General features: G+C 48.3%; 4 protein-coding genes across 5 annotated transcripts; 3 read left to right on the top strand and 1 right to left on the bottom strand.

The window, feature by feature from the left end:
• The first annotated feature begins 495 nt into the window (after window positions 1-495).
• Window positions 496-2,540, top strand: fmc1 (formation of mitochondrial complex V assembly factor 1 homolog). Of its 2 annotated transcripts, none has more exons than XM_056406582.1 (2): window positions 496-646; window positions 2,075-2,540. In XM_056406582.1, exons 1-2 carry the CDS (start codon window positions 518-520, stop codon window positions 2,276-2,278), a joined length of 333 nt encoding a protein of 110 aa, XP_056262557.1. In that variant the 5' UTR covers window positions 496-517; the 3' UTR covers window positions 2,279-2,540. The 2 variants fall into 2 exon arrangements, with proteins under 2 accessions (XP_056262557.1, XP_056262556.1); XM_056406581.1 differs by having other exon boundaries at window positions 2,072-2,540.
• A 2,673-nt stretch (window positions 2,541-5,213) lies between these two features.
• Window positions 5,214-10,394, top strand: LOC130188297 (heme-binding protein 1-like). Its single transcript, XM_056406579.1, has 4 exons — window positions 5,214-5,670; window positions 8,207-8,345; window positions 8,825-9,005; window positions 9,281-10,394. The coding sequence occupies exons 1-4, from the start codon at window positions 5,593-5,595 to the stop codon at window positions 9,456-9,458; spliced, it is 576 nt and encodes a 191-aa protein (XP_056262554.1). The 5' UTR covers window positions 5,214-5,592; the 3' UTR covers window positions 9,459-10,394.
• Window positions 10,395-10,573: 179 nt separating this feature from the next.
• Window positions 10,574-14,772, bottom strand: wbp2nl (WBP2 N-terminal like). The gene is made up of 8 exons (XM_056406575.1): window positions 14,642-14,772; window positions 14,017-14,125; window positions 13,782-13,920; window positions 13,593-13,685; window positions 13,200-13,397; window positions 12,671-12,793; window positions 12,114-12,190; window positions 10,574-11,991 (listed from the first exon to the last, which is right to left on the bottom strand). The coding sequence occupies exons 1-8, from the start codon at window positions 14,698-14,700 to the stop codon at window positions 11,935-11,937; spliced, it is 855 nt and encodes a 284-aa protein (XP_056262550.1). The 5' UTR covers window positions 14,701-14,772; the 3' UTR covers window positions 10,574-11,934.
• A 418-nt stretch (window positions 14,773-15,190) lies between these two features.
• On the top strand, window positions 15,191-19,130 carry LOC130188290 (zona pellucida sperm-binding protein 1-like). Its single transcript, XM_056406572.1, has 12 exons — window positions 15,191-16,295; window positions 16,464-16,588; window positions 16,916-17,036; window positions 17,207-17,353; window positions 17,443-17,615; window positions 17,720-17,799; window positions 17,906-18,039; window positions 18,127-18,310; window positions 18,388-18,532; window positions 18,607-18,676; window positions 18,761-18,895; window positions 18,964-19,130. Exons 1-12 carry the CDS (start codon window positions 16,103-16,105, stop codon window positions 19,110-19,112), a joined length of 1,656 nt encoding a protein of 551 aa, XP_056262547.1. The 5' UTR covers window positions 15,191-16,102; the 3' UTR covers window positions 19,113-19,130.
• The last annotated feature ends 136 nt before the right edge of the window (window positions 19,131-19,266 follow it).

Below are 19,266 nucleotides of genomic sequence, written 5' to 3'. Positions count from 1 at the left end.
CTGTTGACATTGTTTTTACGGTGTGTTTAATGGGGAGATTACATGTCCTTTACCTCGTCAGCCGCCGTACTTCTGCACATGGGAGCTCTCAGTAGCAGCACGTGGCTTCATCAGACGTGACCCGGTGGCTGTTAACGTGCTCTTACCCGGGGCTGAGTGGGCTCCGACAGCGGGATCACCACAGAGCTGGCGGAGAAGACGATAAGGAAGGTGGAATTATTGGTGACACACTGGATGACAAATACACTCACAATGGCTGAACTTCCCATTGCGCTTCATGTCTAACAAACACACTCATATACGCGTTGAATATGTGTTTAAAAGAAGAAGAAGAAGTCATTCACTGCAGGATACGTTAACCCCGTTGCAGGTGGGAAATGTGTTGCGGGGGAAATACCGTGTGTCGTAAATGTATTAGTGTGCCACATCGCCACCTCGCGGTCGCTTTACAGTACTCTGATCGACTGCTCGGTGTTTGATTGAGCGCGCCTCGGCACCATCACAACACTGTTCAGAGATGGCGGCGCTGTCATCGCCGCTGCGAGTCTGCAGAGGAATACTAAAAGAATTGCGTGCCATCCATGGACCCACGTACAACCGGTCGCTGGCTTACAACTACGTAATGGACCAGTTTCGTAAGAACAAGGTGAATCTCCCCCGCCAGCTTCGTTTCAGCTGACTTCCGTTCGCCGACTGTCACAACAAAGTGCGTGGTTCGCGCTAGCCAGCTAACCGAAAAACTCTTACACGGTATAACGTCACCGTTTCAAGAGTTACATGGAAATAACATTCACGGGCGTGGAATGAGCGTGGGGCGACACAACACGACACCAGAGTGGGTCGTTGCCTACTTTGCAACGTGTAAATGCTTAAAGTTCTGCGCAAGGTGAAGTCGAAGGACATGCTAACATGAGCAGCTAACGAGCTCAGAGCTGCGTGAAGTCCTCTGTCCCGGTTTAAAAAGCGACCGTGCTACCTGGAGACTTTTCAGCCGAACGCGACCGTTGTTGTCGTGGTTACGACGGCCGTTTGAAAAATAGGATAGAGAACACTATATCTGAATATCTCTATATCCTCGTGAATGCCACAAGGATTAATTTTGTAATAGTGTCAAACCCTATACATAATAATATATAGTATACCAATTAAACAATACGTCATTCACGAGGGCAGCTACGTGTTCTCTTTCTATTTTCAACATCTGTCTGTAACCACGACAACAACGGACGCGCTCGGTTCAAAGTCGCCAGTTAACACGGTCGCTTCTTAAACCGTAACACCGGTCGTTAGTTCACTCACTCTGCGCTGAGTGGACTCATTCACTGTGTGTCAGTTATCGTCGTGTGTTGGCCTCGGGCGTTAACGTGAACCCAAACCGAGGACATGAAGAGCACCATGCGCGTCAATATAAGGTCACGTGAATCACCGAGGCAGGTTCAACAGATGTTTTGGTCATCGAGGAATGTGTACTCATACGCGGGAATACAGTGACACACTTTGTTATTTTAAATCTGAAGCCTCAGATGTCATTGTGCATAGTCACGTTCATCCTTTCTTCTGTCAAAGAGAATCCCTAAAGGTACCTTGTGTATGTTTCCAACTCCTCTCCCTGAACACATTAGAGCTGCTTTCGGCTTAAAGTGCACAGTTATGAATGCTTGGCAGAGATGGTTCACCAGGCTGGGCAATGCATGAGCGGGCACTGAAGAAAAATAGCTCTGAGCAACTCGTGCTTGTCAGGGTGTATTTGTCTCAGCTCTGGAAAGACCCTGAGGCACTGTAATGCATATGTGGAAACAAATAATATATATATATGTATATATATATACATATATATATAGGGGCCGCACCAATACTCACTGTCCATGTGGTTATTAATGGAGTCATTGCTCCTTGTCCACCAGCTCGATAAATCTTCAGGCTTTTTCTTCATACATGTTAACTCGATTTCATCCGTCTCTATGGTAACGGATTTACTTAACGAATCAATAACATGTGCACGTTGTTCAGTGACGTGAGCCCCCTCCATTGTTTGACCCTCGGCTTTTTTTCCTTCCTTTTCCCCCGCAAGCAGGTGACAGCAGAAAGGTACTGCCGGGCCCAGGACGAGGCGAACCACGACTCGCACACCTACCTGTGTCTGCTGGCGTCTTCCAGGACCCACCAGGCCCTGCACAACTTATACCACGTCAAGGGAGAGTGCAGCACAGCACAGGCGGCTAGCATGGTGGGGCTCCGGTTGCCCACTCAGCCAGGAGGTAAAGGCTGGGAGAATTGAGGACACGGGGCGGGGTAGGGGGTCCACTGGAAGAAAACATTGACATTCTCCCAAAAAAATGACCTCTGTGCTGGATTCCTCTGGTCTCATACGTGCCCCCTCGTGGAAAAGTAAACAGTCAAGGGATAAGTGTTGGACTGGAGATCACGGAGAGCTTCGGGGGAACTCGTCTATGAGGAAAATCTGATCAGAGAGCATTTGAAGAAACTGTGAAAATGTATGCTATGATTCAAATAAATCTGTTTGTCTAGCTGAAAATATACTACAGCTCGTCCACATCGTTTGTGTTTTGGTAATTTTTCAGTAAAAAGTCCAAAGCAGCCATTCAAATGTACATTTATCATTGGGTTTCATCGAGTTACGAGTCACTGTTTGTTACACTTCCTCTTGAGTTTTTAAGAACCTGATCACACGTCATAACACATGAACAAGTAACCTGCTCAGGTATCAAATAAACTGGATGTTAAATCCATATTTTGTTGCAATTTTCATGCATCAGACTTACTAGTTGGATGTGAATGAACAAAGCACCTGGAGAATATTCATGTAAACAGTCACATTGGTTACAAGTTACAAGTCTTTTATTGTCAGATGCACAGAATGACAGAGGGTCAGACTGGGCACTGAAATTCTTAGGACAAGGCACCACACAACAACTACCATAGCATAACATAATATAATATAACATAACATGACATACACTCTGTACAAGTACTCTGAACATAATTTACATGTCATAACATAATGACCTTACTAAATAGCCAAGATACATATACAATACAATATGCTAAAACATATACCAACCTATACATATAATACTAACATATATACATATAATATATACTACACATATGGAAACATATAATAAACTAAACTACAGACAAATGGGAGTAGCAGGTAGTGCAATAATTCTGATAAATATGTATTTGTCGTGTAAGTACAAGCAGTGATCTGAAAGTGACAGTGTATGTAAAGTGACGAGTGCAAAAGTGTAGTTCGTGTGTCAGTGTCCATTTAGCAGACTGATGGCTCTCGGGAAGAAACTGTTCTCCAGTCTGTGTGCGAGACCGGATGCGACGGTACCGCCTTCCAGAAGGCAGCGGGGTGAACAGGCTGAAGGCTGGATGATGGCCGTCCTTTAGGATCCTGCCAGTCTTCCTGAGGCATCGTGTGGTATGTGTCCTGCAGGGCTGGGAGCTCCCTACCGATGATGAACTCCGCAGTCCTGACCACTGCGTAGGGCCTTGCGGTCCTTGGCTGTGCAGCTCCCAGACCACACTGTGATGCACCCAGTCAGGATGCTTTCTATTGTGCATCTGTAGAAATTGGTGAGGATGACTGAATCCATGCCAAACTTCTTCAGTCTCCTCAGGAAGAAGAGGCGCTTCCGGGCCGCTTTGACCACCTTGTCTGTGAGCAGACCAGGTGAGGTCGTTACTGATGTTGACCCCGAGGAACCTGAAGCAGCTGACCATCTCCACTGCAGAGCCGTTGATATGCAGGGGTGCGTGCTCCTCCACCTTCCGTCTCCTGAAGTCCACAATCATCTCCTTTGTCTTGCTGATGTTGAGAGAGAGGCTATTATCCTGACACCATGTAGTCAGGGTAGCAACCTCCTCTCTGTAGGCTGACTCATCATTGCCAGTGATGAGGCCCACAATGGTTGTGTCATCAGCAAACTTGACAATGAGGTTGGAGCTGTGCGTAGCTACACAGTCATGTGTGAACAAGGAGAACAGGAGGGGGCTGAGCACACAGCCCTGGGGGGTGCCTGTGTTGGTGATGACTGTAGATGAGGTGCGGTCACCGATTCTCACCACCTGTGGCCTCCCCGTCAGGAAGTCGAAGACCCATTCGCATCGGGAGGTGCTGAGTCCCAGGTCCACGAGCTTCGAGACGAGTCTGGAGGGGATGATGGTATTGAATGTTGAACTGTAGTCAATGAACAGCATCCTCACATATGTATTCCCTTTGTCCAGGTGGGTGAGGGCGTGTGCTCATTGTGGCGCAATGTGACATAAAACGCATCTGGCAGTTTCTTTTTTTGCTTTTGGGACGGACTACAAACATGAACATATTAATCCAAAGTCAACAGTATTTTTAAAATATGATCTTAACATCGCTCTTCAGTTTGATGAAGCTCACATTGGAACCCTTGCTGAGTCTTTCTGTAAGTATTTTATGACACTGTTTTAATTTAGAGAGTGTCCTCGGTTGGTGGAAAAGTATCAAATCCCCACAGCTCTGTCCTCTGTTGCCCCTCTGACCACAGCTATGTCCTCTGTTACCTCGCCCCTCTGACCACAGCTCCCTCATGCAGAGCCTCAGCTTCCTGACCCGGCGTTACCCCTCCCACTTGTTTTTATTTTCATTAAATCTGCCCTTCCCGTTTTCCTCTTACTCTCCTGTGGTGACTAACATTGCCTTCAGTGTGAATTTAAATAGCCTAACCCTAAAGCCAAGCAACGCACAGTGACACAGGGAGTAAGAGGACACACACACACACACACACACACACACACACACACACACACACACACACACACAGACACGAAGCACTAGAAACAAAGTCCAATGCGTCCTGACAAACTAACAGCTTGTGTCAAAATGTGTACGGCACAAAAAGCGCGACGTGCACGTGCTTCTCGACTCCTTCCTGCTTTCTGCGTCCTGAGCAGAACGAGAGAGGAACCTAATGAGAGTTGAGTGGCACTGCACGTTAGTCTAATTTTGGGGTATGTGGGGTTTTTTTTGGAAGAGGTGACTATACTATAGGCTCTGATCCAGCATCCCTCAGCAGGGGCTGCAGGAGCGCGTCCACGTGTATGTAATACTCCTCCGGGGGCACTCGGTGGGTTTACGCGTTACCGAGCGGAAAGGTGGTGCTGTGAGGGAGCTGGTTGCGAGAGGAACGGCGGAGGAGGGCGGAGACACTCCTCCCGTGTCACAGCGGAGGCTGATTTGTTCGCGGCGAAGAGGCGAGGACTCCGCATCACCAACTTCTGCCTCCAAAGGGGGGTGACGGCGCGTGTTGAGAGGACCAAGGCGCGCGCTCTTCTCCGGACGAGCATTTGCGCTTTTAGAGCATTTTTTGGATCAATTGTTACTTTCTTTTAATTTATCGATTTTTTTTTCTCCTTTCTTTTTTGTTTTTCTTCAACACATACACACATACACCCAAGGACACGGGGGTGGGGGTATATTGGTGGGGGGGTATCTGCCAGGGAGAAAGTTGCCGTGCAGAAAACGTGCACAGAGACGAGGAGGGAGGACGCACAACAGAGCGAAAAAGGAGCGGCGTGAGGAGAGGTGACATGTTTGGGATGCTCAAGAACTCGCTCTTCGGAAACACCGAGGTGACGGAATATAAATTGCTGAGCAGCGAGATGCAGGTAAGCGGCGCGCGGACACCTGTCACACACTCAAACTTCGTTCCCTCCGACGTCTCTGAAGCAATGTCTGCTAATGCCGCGCGCGCTCCTTGACGTGCAGGCGCACTTCTGTGTGCGTCCATATTTGATCTCTTAACGCTGACTGGATGGTGTTTGAGTTATCGATATTTTGACAGCAGCCGTAGACTTTGACCGACCCGTGACCTTGACTGACAGCCGGGCAGTTAACTGCTCGTGACCTATAACGATGCCCGCTGAGCCGCAGCGGGGGGCAGAGCCGCCGGAGGTCCTCTGCCAATCAGCGGCCTGCAGCGGTGAATACAGATGGTGATGCTTTCGAGTTTCGTGTCACCGTCGGACCAAAAAAAACAGACAGACACGCGCACGTTAAAGTCAGAAAGGTGTTTTTTTGTACTGCGCTGTGGGTCACTGTCATCTCCCCATCATGACATTAAAGATGTTTTATCAATGTGTTTGACGAAGAAGTCCTGCGCGCGCATGTGCGAGCGCGTGAACCCACAGGGGCCACGCTGACTGACCCCCTGGACGAGGGCGCCGATCGGACGTGATTGTGGTTTACCGGTGAGCTCAGGCCCCGTGTGCATACGCGACAGGTGACGTCATCGAGCAGGAAGGGCGTGCCCTCTCATGTCCCAGTACCCCCCCCCCCCCCACCCCCACCCCTCGTTACGTGGGTGTAGCCCACTGTGTATATTGTGCTTGCATTTCATCGACATGTGCACGGTCATTAACGGACTATTTTAAATGTGCACGTAGCTGTGTGACGTCACAGTTGGCGTGGGGTTTAAAATCGGCTTCGTGTGTGTTTTTATCTCTGAATAGCAGCTCACTTTTCACCAGGGGACACGAAGACACACAGACAAAGAGGACTTCTAGACAAGCAGGAAATCAAATGACCCAAACTGACACATTTAAACACACACACACACACACACACACTGGAAGTTTGATCTGTCCTGACACTGACGACTGACAGCTATGGTCTACAGCTGGTATTTTTTGGTTAACTGTGTTTCATAATACACATTTGAAGATGGGTAAATGATCTCTCATTTACACCACTGGTCCAAGTGGTCCCCCCCCCCCTCCTCCTCCTCCTCCTCCTCCTCCAAGTGTTCATTAAAGCCCTTTGAGCTCGGGGCTTATCAAACCTCTGGACCTGACTGACTGAATCAGAGCTTGACACCTGATCCGTGCAGCAGCCGCCTGACTCCGACACCCTACGCTCTTAATTAAACCTCTCCCAGAATACAGAGGAGTACCTAAGCACACACACACACACACACACACACACACACACACACACACACGCACACACAACGGGATAACAGCAACACAGAGGCGGAGTCTCGGTGAGGAGCTTGCTAATGAATGTGGTTTATTTTAGCAGAACATGAAATAGCAATTTAACAGTCACCGTGTTGATAATGCCTTTTGTGCACTCTCCTCCGGCACAGAGCAATTATCCCTGTAGAAGATGGCAGAAGGCAGCATCTAAACACACACAACCTGACACACACACACACACACAGTAGGGACATATTAATTACACTGCTTCACTGAAGTCAGGCTCCTCTGCCTCGGGATGTCGCCCGTACACGATGTTAATGCCGGTCCCGCTGACAACTCCTTGTAATAACTACGCAGGAGCCGGGGTACCTGTCACCAGTTGCAGCTCCGTGATAACACGGTGCCATCTTGTATGTGCTGGGGGATGAAAAAGATGTGTACAGACAACCCACACAAGCAGACATTTTTTGAACATTTCAATCCTCTGAATTACATTCCGAGAAGCCCACGCACGAACGGGCACGGCCCACGTCGTCTTAAAAATGACTTAACTGTATGTTTGACAGATCGATGGTGACCACCGGAGAGAGAACGCATCACAATGACATTAAGGACACACGCGGAGCTCTCCACGCTGTCATCACGTCAGTGGGATGGGGAGCTGTGTGTGAAACCTGCACTTCAAAACATATTAAAGTCACCGCTCGGCCGAGCGGCACAGATGAGTGACCGTGCTCCACATTCGGCCCACTCCAGTCATATTTAATGCAAAACTGTTGCATCTGCTGGAGCCGTGTGTCTGGGGGCGGGGGAGATGTGTTTGTGTGTCTCTGTGTGTGTGTGTGTGTGTGTGTTATGTAAGACATCTCTCGGCCATTATTCTCTGCAGGCTGACTGAACCGTGCGGAGCAGAAGAAGAAACTAAATAAAATCAGCGTAAATACGTTTTCGTCTGCGTCTTATTATTTGGCCGCCCACGTGGACACACACACACACACACACACACACAGAGTTATTGGAGGCCTTCGTCATGCGGAGCAGATCGTCAACATCGGCGTGTCAGAGGTGAATTAATCACGCCGAAGCTCTCCCGGCCCCAGGAAGACGACGCCCGTGTGGGTGCATGTGCATAAAAGACATTTCTGCATTTAGCCTGCTGATGCCTCACCCCCCCCCCCCACCCCCCTACTCCCCCCACCCAAATGTTGTACCTTCTCCTCCCCAGGATGGAGTTAGCTTCGAGGTGCGGCGGTACGACGGGGCCAAATACGCCGTCGTCTCGTCTGAGGGCCGGTCCTTTGACCAAGTGACGGGGGAGCTGGTGAGGAAGCTGCTCATGTACATCGGTGGGAGCAACGAACAAGGTACGGCCAATAGTCTCATTTTATGTATTTATTTATTTTTACCACATGCAGTTTGACGCGAGAGTACTAATTTATGCAGCGTAATGGAAAGAAGGAAGACACTTCGATTCATTTAAATGGTGGCCGGTCTGTACGGAGGCCTGAAGCCTCAAAAATGAGATCGAGATCCACCTCCATCCTCACACTGACACGACTGCTGCAGCTTAGTCCGTCCCACTTGAAACAGAGCAGCTTCATTGGAGAATAAATCTGAATAACACTCAGACACTTTCATCCTTGGAGGGCCTTTGTCCCCGCTGTAGGTCAGCAGACAAACAGAAATCTGCAGAATCTGTCCAGAGGTGTTGTTCTTCACACGATGACATCACACACATCCTGACCTTTGCTTGGTGGATTGCTCGAGGGAGTTTCTCCTCTCTCTCCTTTCCCCTCTGCTCCTTTTTGTTGTCGTTAATAAACACCACTTCCTGTCTCACAAGGTGTTGCCATGGGTACGACGGCGCCCATCATGGTCACGGTGTACCCGCGGAACGACGGCGTTCTGTCTCGCCGCCTGGTGGTCGCCATCCGCCTCCCGTCCGGCTACCAACCGAGCCCCCCGACGCCCACCGACAGCGCCGTCGGGATCGAGGAGCGGCACGGCATGACCGTCTACACCCTGTAGGTGTCATTTAAAGAGTTTCCTGACACCGGCTCTGAGATAACCTCCCATGAGTCGTCAAAATGTGTCGACACTTTTTCAGAGATCCTAAGTCCACATATCCTCTCTCCTCGCGGTGCCCTTTGGGGTCCCTGTTGCATCCCAATGAGACAGCACATCCAGTAGAAAGTCCTCCCCACCCTCCCCTCCTCACCTCCCCCCTTCCAATTAAACCCACCCCCCTGAACTATCCACCAAATGACAAAATGAAAACGGCTTTATCGTTTCTTCACAGGCAGTTTGGGGGCTTCCCGGGGGAGAGCGAGTACCGCGCGGAGGCCCTGCGTTTGACCCGCACGCTGGGCGAGACGGCCCCCTACCAGCGCAAGCAGTACTTCTGCTGCAGCTACGACCCGCCGCTCAAGCCTTACGGACGCCGCAACGAGGTGTGGTTTCTGCAGGAGGAGCCGTAGGAGCCCAATCTCACGCTGAATCCTTCACCCGGCCTTCTTTTAGCCCTCCGCTTAGGACAAGCGCTCGATTGATTGGTAAGAGCAATATGGGGGCGTGATTGACCTTTGAACCCAACGTGGACAGACATCACCCATGTTGCCTTTACCCATCAGATCTGCGGGCTTGTCGCGAGTGCAGTAGCTACAGGGCGATTTATTATTCAGCATCAATGCATCGTTATCACGTCTTCTTCACTTTTGTGTTTGTTTCTAATTTAAACTCGAGCTCAGAAACCAGGAGTAAAGAGAGGTGTTGAAGGCTTCTGAGGAGGTGAGGGTGTTTCTTTGGAGCGCCACGTCATACGTTTTCATCTGTTGCTTTCCGGCTGACAGCCGATGGAAAATAGATCTCAAGGAAACTCTCTTTAGAGAACAGGTGTCAAGTAACTCAGTGAATACTTTAATGCAGTCTGTATTCAAATACAACTTGATTGACTGTTCCGTTCCTTTTAGACGTAAATGTTTGATGAAGTCCCCGTAGAACACACAGTAGGGTTTTGTACATCTTAATCTAGTTTACTATTTAGTGACGGCTACAGACAAATGTATATAATTGAGATTAGATACATGGTAGTAATAAGCACACTTCCTGTTCCCTGAGAAAGAAACTGGAAAGAAACAGGAGTCGAGCCATTAAGTAGAACTAGTCGTTATGAATTAGTGAGAGGACAGATGTGTGGAAGCTATAATAGCTAGCTGTGTGTGTGTGTGTCGTTGATGTGTTGCAGCATTTGTGTAAAAGTGAATATTTTGTGTTTTAGTGCATGATGACAAGGCCATCTTTATTTATTATGACGGTGTTATTTGATACATCTGTACTGTGGGGTTTTCTGTAATGAGTGAATATAATGTTCAGGTTTATTAGTGCTTAACATAATAAATATATTATTCAGTGAGCGTGCAGACAATTTTAGATGTCTCTTATTTTTTTATTGTGAAACGGTGCCAGGGACAGTAGTCCAAGATAAACAGGACATCGGAAGTGGTCACTTTAAAAGGTGCAAACTAAAGACATCATTAAGCAGCTGATCGTAGTCAAGACAGTCAGTTTTAAGATCAGACAAATGACAAACGTAAAAATTCAACTGACTTATTTATTAGATTTTAATTGACAGACAAAATTCAGCAAAAAGGAATAAGAACTGCAAAAGAGATATTAATGTAGACATTTGATTAATTAAAGGAAACAAAAACACAAAAAACATCCTCTATCCACTTCAACTGTGTGCAAATAGTCCTTCAAACAGTTGTTAATTGATGCGACTCCAACGCCGGGTGGCTTCGCAGCCCACTTTTTAAAAAATGAGAAATTAAGGGTTGGCATTCAGAAGTTTCAACAGCGGGCAAAACCCCGACGGGCCCTGAACATACAACGCCGTGGCCCTGTAACCCCACACTAGTGGAGCCACACAGAGAGTAGAGATCTGGTGTCAGCTCGCCGTGCACACACAAATACAATAGAAGCTACTGTTGCAGTAGAGCACGGGGTCATGCAGGTGACCCCCAGCGTGTCACCTTTAACCTTGTTTTCAGAGATTGAATTATTGCACATGCATCCTGTAGATGCGTTATGTCAGAACTCGATCTGATCCACCCCCCCCCCTTTTCTTCTTCCCCAAACAATGCACTGCTCCTTTTCATAACCAAAACCTGTACTATATAATATCCTATTGTGATGGAGACAGGGAGATTTGGGTCATACAATGAATGGACTCACGGTTTTATGAAAAGGGAAACCCGAACTCGCTACTCTTGCTACTCATAGAATGTCCGATACCGCATCACTAAACACGACTCAACCCAGTTCTGGTTTCGTCTCTGGGCAACAACGCAAAACTGTAAAGGAAACACACACGGCACCTTCAATGACACTGCAAAAATACTTAACCTGTTATAATAAGAGTAGCTATTGTTAAGAACTACAGGAACTGCAATCGAGAAATTGCCAGAAAATGTTTTGGTAATAAATCGGTCTTAAAAATACATCTACATCCCCCCCCCCCCCCCATCCTGCCTCCTCCGTTCAGCTCGTCACAGGGACCGGTTGTGTGCCCTCACCTACGCGCTAGAGTTAGACATAAATAAATCATTGGGAATGTTAATAATGATGAGCGCGTCTAGCTAGAGTTACAAGTTGTCAATCCTTTTAAATGAACGTAAGAAGCGAAAACTGGATTTAAAAGATGTAATTGCTTTGTATGCTATTCCTGTATCCAAAATATCAATTAATTGGTAAATTATCACTGACATCCTTGAACCCCCCCCCCCCCCCCCCGCCCACACTAGCATTTCCTTTTCTGTATTCTACAATGGAGTAGGTACTGTATCCTCATCCGCATCGCTCCTTGCTTTAGAATTTATTACAGAGGATACAGAGGAAGAGAGAGATAAAGAGAGAGAGAGGGGGGAGTGTCGTTGAAGTGATGGCGCCGGAGCTTCAGTTGCTTTTCTTGTCAGGAGCGTTTGGGTACGGTGCATATGGAGGAGGCCGCTCCTGCGTGGGAATTAAAAAAAAGAAAATTAAACAAACGTGGTGCAAGAGACAATAAAGATGTCCCTTCCACAAAACTTTAAATGAGTGTGTGTGTGTGTGTGTGTGTGTGGTAGGGGCCTCACCATGGGCATGTAGACATTGTGTGGGTTGCTGGGATTGTAATACGCATTGCCAGCCGCTTCCGCCACCTTGGAGTTACCTGTGCATGTAAATGAGACGTGACAAAAAGACAAGACGGTGATGAACGCCGCCCGTATTTAGGAACAGACGCTGAAGCTCCAAACACTGCAAGGGGACACGATGCGAGCAGCACAGCGTTAGTCATGTGGGGCACAACAACCGACGGCTCCGGGAACCATCGAGACATCATTCAGACATCTAGTTGGGCTCCGGCTGCAGAGGCCATCGTCCTCCTCAAGCGCTTCGTGAAATAGCAACACACCAAATGGACCACGAGCACAGGGTGAGACCGTTTTCACTGCAATCCACGAGGTGTTATAGACATCGCACAGGGAGGAAGAGGGGAGATGTTTATCCTTTGGGGTTTTGATGTGTAGCGGATGAGACATAAGCTTACTTTTATTTTAGGTGGAAGTGATTCACTTTGGGGCAGACGGATCAGATCTGACGGGTGCGGTGACACAGACGAAAAGAAGAGGGAAAATAAAGGGAAATAGACCTGGAGGTGCTGCTGGTGGTGCTGCCGCCTCCGCCCAGTTCTGGGAGGGTGCAGTCCAATTTTGGGGTGGCCCTGGGTACGGTGGAGGTGGGGCCATGTAGTCAAAGCCAGATGGGTACATTCCTGGAACACAGAGGACAACAGGGGGAAATAGACAATGTTTTAAAGGAGGTTACAGTCTCTTTGAGTAATTAGTTACACAACAGACACAAATCACATGACAGCCAGGAGAGAAACGGCAGCTTTTGGCCTCAAGGTTTTTTACTTATGTGCTTTGAGGACATTTGATGAAAAACGTGAATAGAAATATAAAAGTGTGTGTGCACTGCATATGCAGGCTAAAAGCTACAAACTACGACAGTATGTACACATCCTAAAGAGGATGCTTTTTCTAGAGGAAAAAAGTGAAGGAACGAAAGAGTAAAAGCAAGTGAAAGCTATCTAGTGGATATCGAGTTAAGAACATTTAATTAATTTACACTTCAAATTCACATACAAATGTCACAATACTAAATACTGGGTGCTGTACCTGCAGCAGCTGTTGGATGGGGGTAGCCCATGTTTCCAGCATCGGGGGTGGGGCCTTGGTAGAATCCATCTTGCTGGGGAGGGGCTGGGTACGGATATGCGGGAGGAGCAGCTTGAGGTGGGCCGTAGCCGGTCATCATTCCGGGGGAAGGATAGCCGTGAGAGGCGGCGCCGTTTTGTGCGGGAGAGGCGCGAGAAGCTAAAGTACAGCAAGAGAAAAGGGCAAGAAAATAAAAACAGGGTGCGTTCACTTTTTCGGGCCGAACTCCAGTACCGTTAAGATTTTAACTTCGACAGTTGTATTTTTACAATGTTGTTACTTTGGTGCAGGATTTAAAAATATCCATCATCATGAAACGAGGGACGCAGCGATTAAGAAAACTAGCAAACGAACCATTTGTAGCGAGTTTGAAGAGATGCTGTCCCACATCGATGGCTCCTCCGCTGGGGAAGGACATCTTGAAATGGGCCTGGCCGTCCCAGTCACCTGACGATGACGAGATGATGAAGATTTAGAACAAACACAGAATCTACACTTGGGCTTTGTTAAAAGTAACAAGAAGAAAGAAAACACGTCACCCACCATCGGCCTCGGCTGACACCGTCCCTTTAATGTAGTTCGCTGCAAAGACCGGCTGCTCGATGCTGCAGCCCTTCATCAGATAATAGGGGAACATGGCCGAACCCAAGCAATCCTTGGTGTTACTGGACACGAACAGCAACTAAGGCAGCGGATGGGGGGGGGGGTGAGTTACCACAGCGTGAACACTGACACGTTTACAATCACACACGCAGCATTGGCGTCGTCCTGGCCGTACCCTGTACGGGGTGAGGTACACGGTGCCCTTCTTGGTCCCCTGGAGCAGCTCCGTCTTGCCGGTGACATCGCTGAACGACAGCTCCACGTTCTTGCAGTCCCGCAGCACACTGGGGGGGAGACAGCAGGCGGAACGAAACATGAAGTAACCTGTTGCGGCCAAATACCGACAGGAGTATTTATGTGCACGCGACCGTTTGAACCCACTGCAGCTAACCGCCCGTGCACGCGCACTCAAACAACTCGTGTCCAGTCGGAAGCTACTTCCTGTTGTGATTGGCCAACGGTACGAGTTAGCCATCTTGCTCAACAGCTAGCTAGCTGAACCAATACGGGGAGGCCATGAAGTCGACTACGACCGATATCACAGAACTTAAGTCTCATATACACTGAACGCGATGTTATAATTGCCCCCAGAAATACGACCGATAAGGCGAAGACAAACGTCCACAGTAGAAACAGACGTGTGTGAGCTAACTGTGCTAACAGGCCAGCTAGCGGGAGGCTAGCCGGTAGCATTATGTTGACGACGCACCGTGAAGAAGAAGGTAAACAAAACAACCGGAGAGAGGCGGCAGCCGCCGAGTTCACACAGTAAAACACCGCGGACGCCATAACACGCGTACCTTTCTCCGTTGTTGATCAGGACGCCGCCGTTTTGCGAGTGATTCCGGTTCAGCGCCATGTTGGGGAGCCGTCTGGTTCTCTCGCCTGCGCTCCGTGCTGGAAGTCTGGTCGTCAGCCCGACGGGGACGCCTCGGAAAAACGTCACGGCCGTTACGTCACGGTTCCACCGACTCGTGATGCACCCGCAGCCCGACGATCAACACCGCCAAGCACACGGCGGTAAACACGTGTCCATCGGTCCAGTTTGTAAATAGTTTGGTCCACTTCAATTTGTCCATGTCCTCCATCACTGTTATAACTCATCATGATATATATATATATTTATATGAGTTATATAATATGTATATTCATGAGTTCTTTATCACAACAACAACAAAATATATATATACACACACTTCTTGTTGTTATAAATAACTCATGAATATATATATGTATATGAGTTATATAAGATATATATTCATGAGTTATTTATAACAACAACAAAAGTATATATATATATATATATATATATGATGAGTCATGATCAAGATAGAATAATTATGCTTTAATAAGTAAAAGAAAGGTGTAAACGCGGATTGATAAACAGCCAATTGGAGTTAAAATCCAATATCAATGCACTGTTTGTTTTGTACTGCACTGTTTTGTTTTGTATTGTATTATGTTGTAATGTATATTTTGTGTAAGCACACTGAGAGCCACTTTACCAAGTCAAATTCCTTGTTGGTGCAAACTTACTTGGCCAATAAAACTGATTCTGATTCTGGAATTCAGTTTATTTTACAAAGCCCAATAACACACATTTCGAATTTTCCTCAGAGGGCTTTACAATCTATATACATAAGACATCCCTGACCTTTGACCTCACATCGGATCAGGGAAAACTCCCAATAAATAGGAAAAAAACAGTTTACTGTGGAAAAAGGAAAGAACCCTTCAGGAGAGCCACAGAGGAGGATCCCTCCACGATGGACAGAACAATAGATATCATGTGTACAGAGAGCAGCAGCGATTAACATTTTCTAAATTGTGTATGCATTAATTATTAGATGGGTACAAAGCACTGCCACGAGAAGAGGGAGAGGGGCTGACAAGACCTTTGAGTTACAATGAGCTCATTTAATGGCTCCCTGGGGATACATGCTCGTTATCATGATATGTATTATTTAAACACTGACCTTATCAATTCCCAGTCTGACCTACTTTTAAACGCAGCTTTAGCCCTCAGGGCGCACATGGTGGACAACTGTGGCATAATTTTTAGCCTCTTTTATTTGTTATTATTTATTTATTATCATTACATAAACGACAACAAGTTCTTACCGACACGTGGTGAAGCTCTCGCGCAAGAGGAGGACGCAGGCGTCAAACTGATTAACTCTAATTAACAGCAGTCACGTGGTCCCTTCCTCTCGTCAAATGAAGCACGTGGTCTATTTCTGATCGCAAAAAAACCCTGTGAAATGTTTTCTCACTGTGCGAACCGCTTTCTGATGACTTTATGTGTCGCTGTCTTGGCGCAACGCTCCCGGTGCCTCTCCCCGGTCCCGCGGGAGAAAACACCTGAGCAGCTCGTCATGCCCGACGTCACCTGCTATGACCGGAGGATGCGAGCCATGTTCGGCCCGCGGGTCAACAGTAATATACACGTTCAAGGTGAGGTGCTTTCTGTGTGGAACATTCTCTATATATACAACCACTTGAGATGACACACGTGTTTGGAAATAATCATTTAAATAGTTTAATCCGTAAAAAAAAAAAAAGGCTGCACTGGATCCATCAATATTATATCGGCAGTAATAATATACTATTGTTTTTTTTTAGACCGGACAGGGGGCATAACACCAGTGCTTCAATCTAATGGGTTCTGTGGATTGAAACTGGGCCGAGACCTGAACCAGAACCTCTCCTTCTTCAGCAGATATGACGGCTGCTATGCACAGATGAAGGTAACCTAAGGGACATTTAGTGAGGAGGAGGAGGGAGGCTGGACGTTGTGTTTGTCTCGTCTTCCCCTTAAGGAAGAGACACACTGCAGCACCTTCCCGACAACATCAATAACACATAATTAAATCTGTAGAAAACAATGACAAATTCATTGGATTTGGGAATATGTCTACGCAAAAGTCTGACTCGTTATGAAAGCCTCCCATCTTCTGTCCACAGAAGGGGAATATACACACATATGCCCTTTTTGATGTTTTTGCACGCATGTGTAGATGCCCAAAAAAGTGTGCACGGCTTCAGTGTTGACGATGACCTTTTTTGCTCCTCAGGGTGGCAACGTGTTCGTCCCTCTGCAGGTGCAGCTGCTCGGAGGGGATCGATGGCTGAGGGTAAAGATCAGCTGTCCTCTAACCCAGAGACAACGCGAGAGGATTCGACATTTCCCGACACGTGAGTGGAGACATTGCGTCTTCTATATCTGTGCTCATTGTTTTTATTCCCGTTTCCATCTATCAACACTTTAAAGTTCTTAATAGTTAAATGTGTGATAGCGATGGGTGACGTGGCCCGTCGTTGGCAATACAGAGAGTGTTTCTGCACACTTTACTGCGTCTGTTTAGGACGCTTACCGGCGTTGCCGGGAAGCTGTGCCACAGAAGGACCTCTGCAGCTGGATTGCGGCCACCGAGGCGTCTCGAGGGACGCCTGCCACCAACTGGGATGCTGCTACGACGCCCGCAAACTAACCTGCTCCTACAAACTCAATGGTGGGATCATCATCATCCTGCAAAACGCTGTTCACATGGAGGGGATTTGATTTTCCGATGAAGCGTGACTCGCGCTCTGACCCCCGCAGCCTGCTCTCTGGACGGACACCTTGTGTTCTCGGTGGATTCCGCTCTCGCAGACCGACGGCTCGATCCCAGCGCCCTCGTGGTCAACGGTCTGTCGCAGTGCTCCCCGGCGGCCACCACCCCAGACGTGGCCGTCTTCAAGATCGGACTCAGGGACTGCGGCGCAAAGATGAAGGCAATGCTCCTCGCCAAGGAGTTTGGATTCGGGATGTTGTTCCGCACGCCATCAAAAACCTGATTTCACTTCTGAATCCTCTCGTTCTCCGCCTCGTCTTTTAGGTAGATGGAAACGTGAAGATCTTTGAGGTGGAAGTGGAGGAGCTGCAGACGGAGAACGGAACCAAACATTATCCATTTCAGTGAGTTGTTGTTGTTTTTTGTTTGTTCCTACTGTCAAGACGAGAGCCATCACAGGTTGGAACGGTCCACCGGCGGCGATGTGTTAATGAGTCTGGGGGTCTTCAGGGTCCATGTCGAGTGTGAATTTGAAGTGTCGGATGTAAATCACACAGCAGACCAGCAGCCCTCCTTCCCGATGACCAACCCGCCGCCTGTGACCGCCCTGGGCACCATGAGAGTGCAGATGAGAATAGCCACAGGTAACGGAAACGGAGAGCGGTGTGTGCGACCTCGTCGCGTGGCGTCAAGTCCTTAACTAAGCCTTTGTGATCACTTCCTCCTCCTAGATGCGACCTTCACTTCCTTCTTCCCCGAGGACCAGCTCCCGATAGCCCTTCCGCTGCGCAAGGTTGTGTACGTGGAGGTGTCCATCGCCCAGCCGTCCCCGGACCCCACGCTGTCCCTGCGCATGCGGGACTGCTTCGCCTACCCTGTGTCTCGACACTCCGTGTGGCGGCTCCTCCAGGACGGGTGAGCTGGACTTAGAGCAGCGGCCTGAGACCACGTCGCACTCCTGTGCATACGAGTGTTTTTCTCCTCCTGGATAGATGCCCCAACCCTTTGGATAACAACAGGAGCTCCATCCATGGGAGCGACCAGGGCGAGACCACCGCCCTCTCCCAAGTCAGGAGGTTTGATGTCAAGACCTTTGCCTTCTTGGACCCTCATACAGGCCACCCGAGTGAGGAGGAAGTAAGGTTACGGCATCCACCCATTTTCAATCCAATAAAACAAGTGCAGCTCTGAATGTGTGTAATCTGTTTTAGATGTACTTCTACTGTTGGGTGGAACTCTGCACCAACGGCGTAGAGTGTGCTCAGCCATGCGCCATCATCCGTGAGTATATTACAGGATATATTTTCCCCTCGTACGAGTATGAGCTGCGTCTATGTGGTCGACTCCCACCTCTCGTCCCCACAGCATCCGAGGGTGAGCGGTTGAAGAGAGAGGCCACATCTACATCCGACTGGGTCCAGCTGGTCTCTCTGGGGCCGCTGCTGCTGGGACAGAACGCCACTGAGCTGGAGGATGACCAGTGTGTAAATCGGCAGACGAGTAAGTCCACAGTCTGCATGGAATACGACGATGGCAAACGTTGAATTTATCGTGTTCCCGTTCCTCAGTGTTTCAGGTGACTGTGTACGCTCTCTATGCCGTCGTGGCGGCCCTGTTCCTGATCCTGATGTTGGCTCTGTGGTCGAGCATCGGGAGGCGCCAGAAGCGAGAAGCGCCGCACGCCACGGAGGCACAAGTTGACAAACCATCTAAATAAATAAAACTTTTCATGGTCCGATGTGCAAACAAATGTTTTTTAATTCTGCAGTCCAAGCTGTTGTCGTTCATGTTGTCTTCAATCGAGGCCAAAACAAATGGTTGAAGTGGTTTTATACTCAAACTGTTATTGTAGGACACTTGGCCTGTGTCCC

Source organism: Pseudoliparis swirei, chromosome 23 (assembly GCF_029220125.1).
Source record: "Pseudoliparis swirei isolate HS2019 ecotype Mariana Trench chromosome 23, NWPU_hadal_v1, whole genome shotgun sequence".
Taxonomy (NCBI): Eukaryota; Metazoa; Chordata; class Actinopteri; order Perciformes; family Liparidae; genus Pseudoliparis; species Pseudoliparis swirei.
The sequence above is the reverse complement of the archived record's forward strand: the minus strand, read 5'-3'. Positions and strand labels throughout refer to the sequence as shown.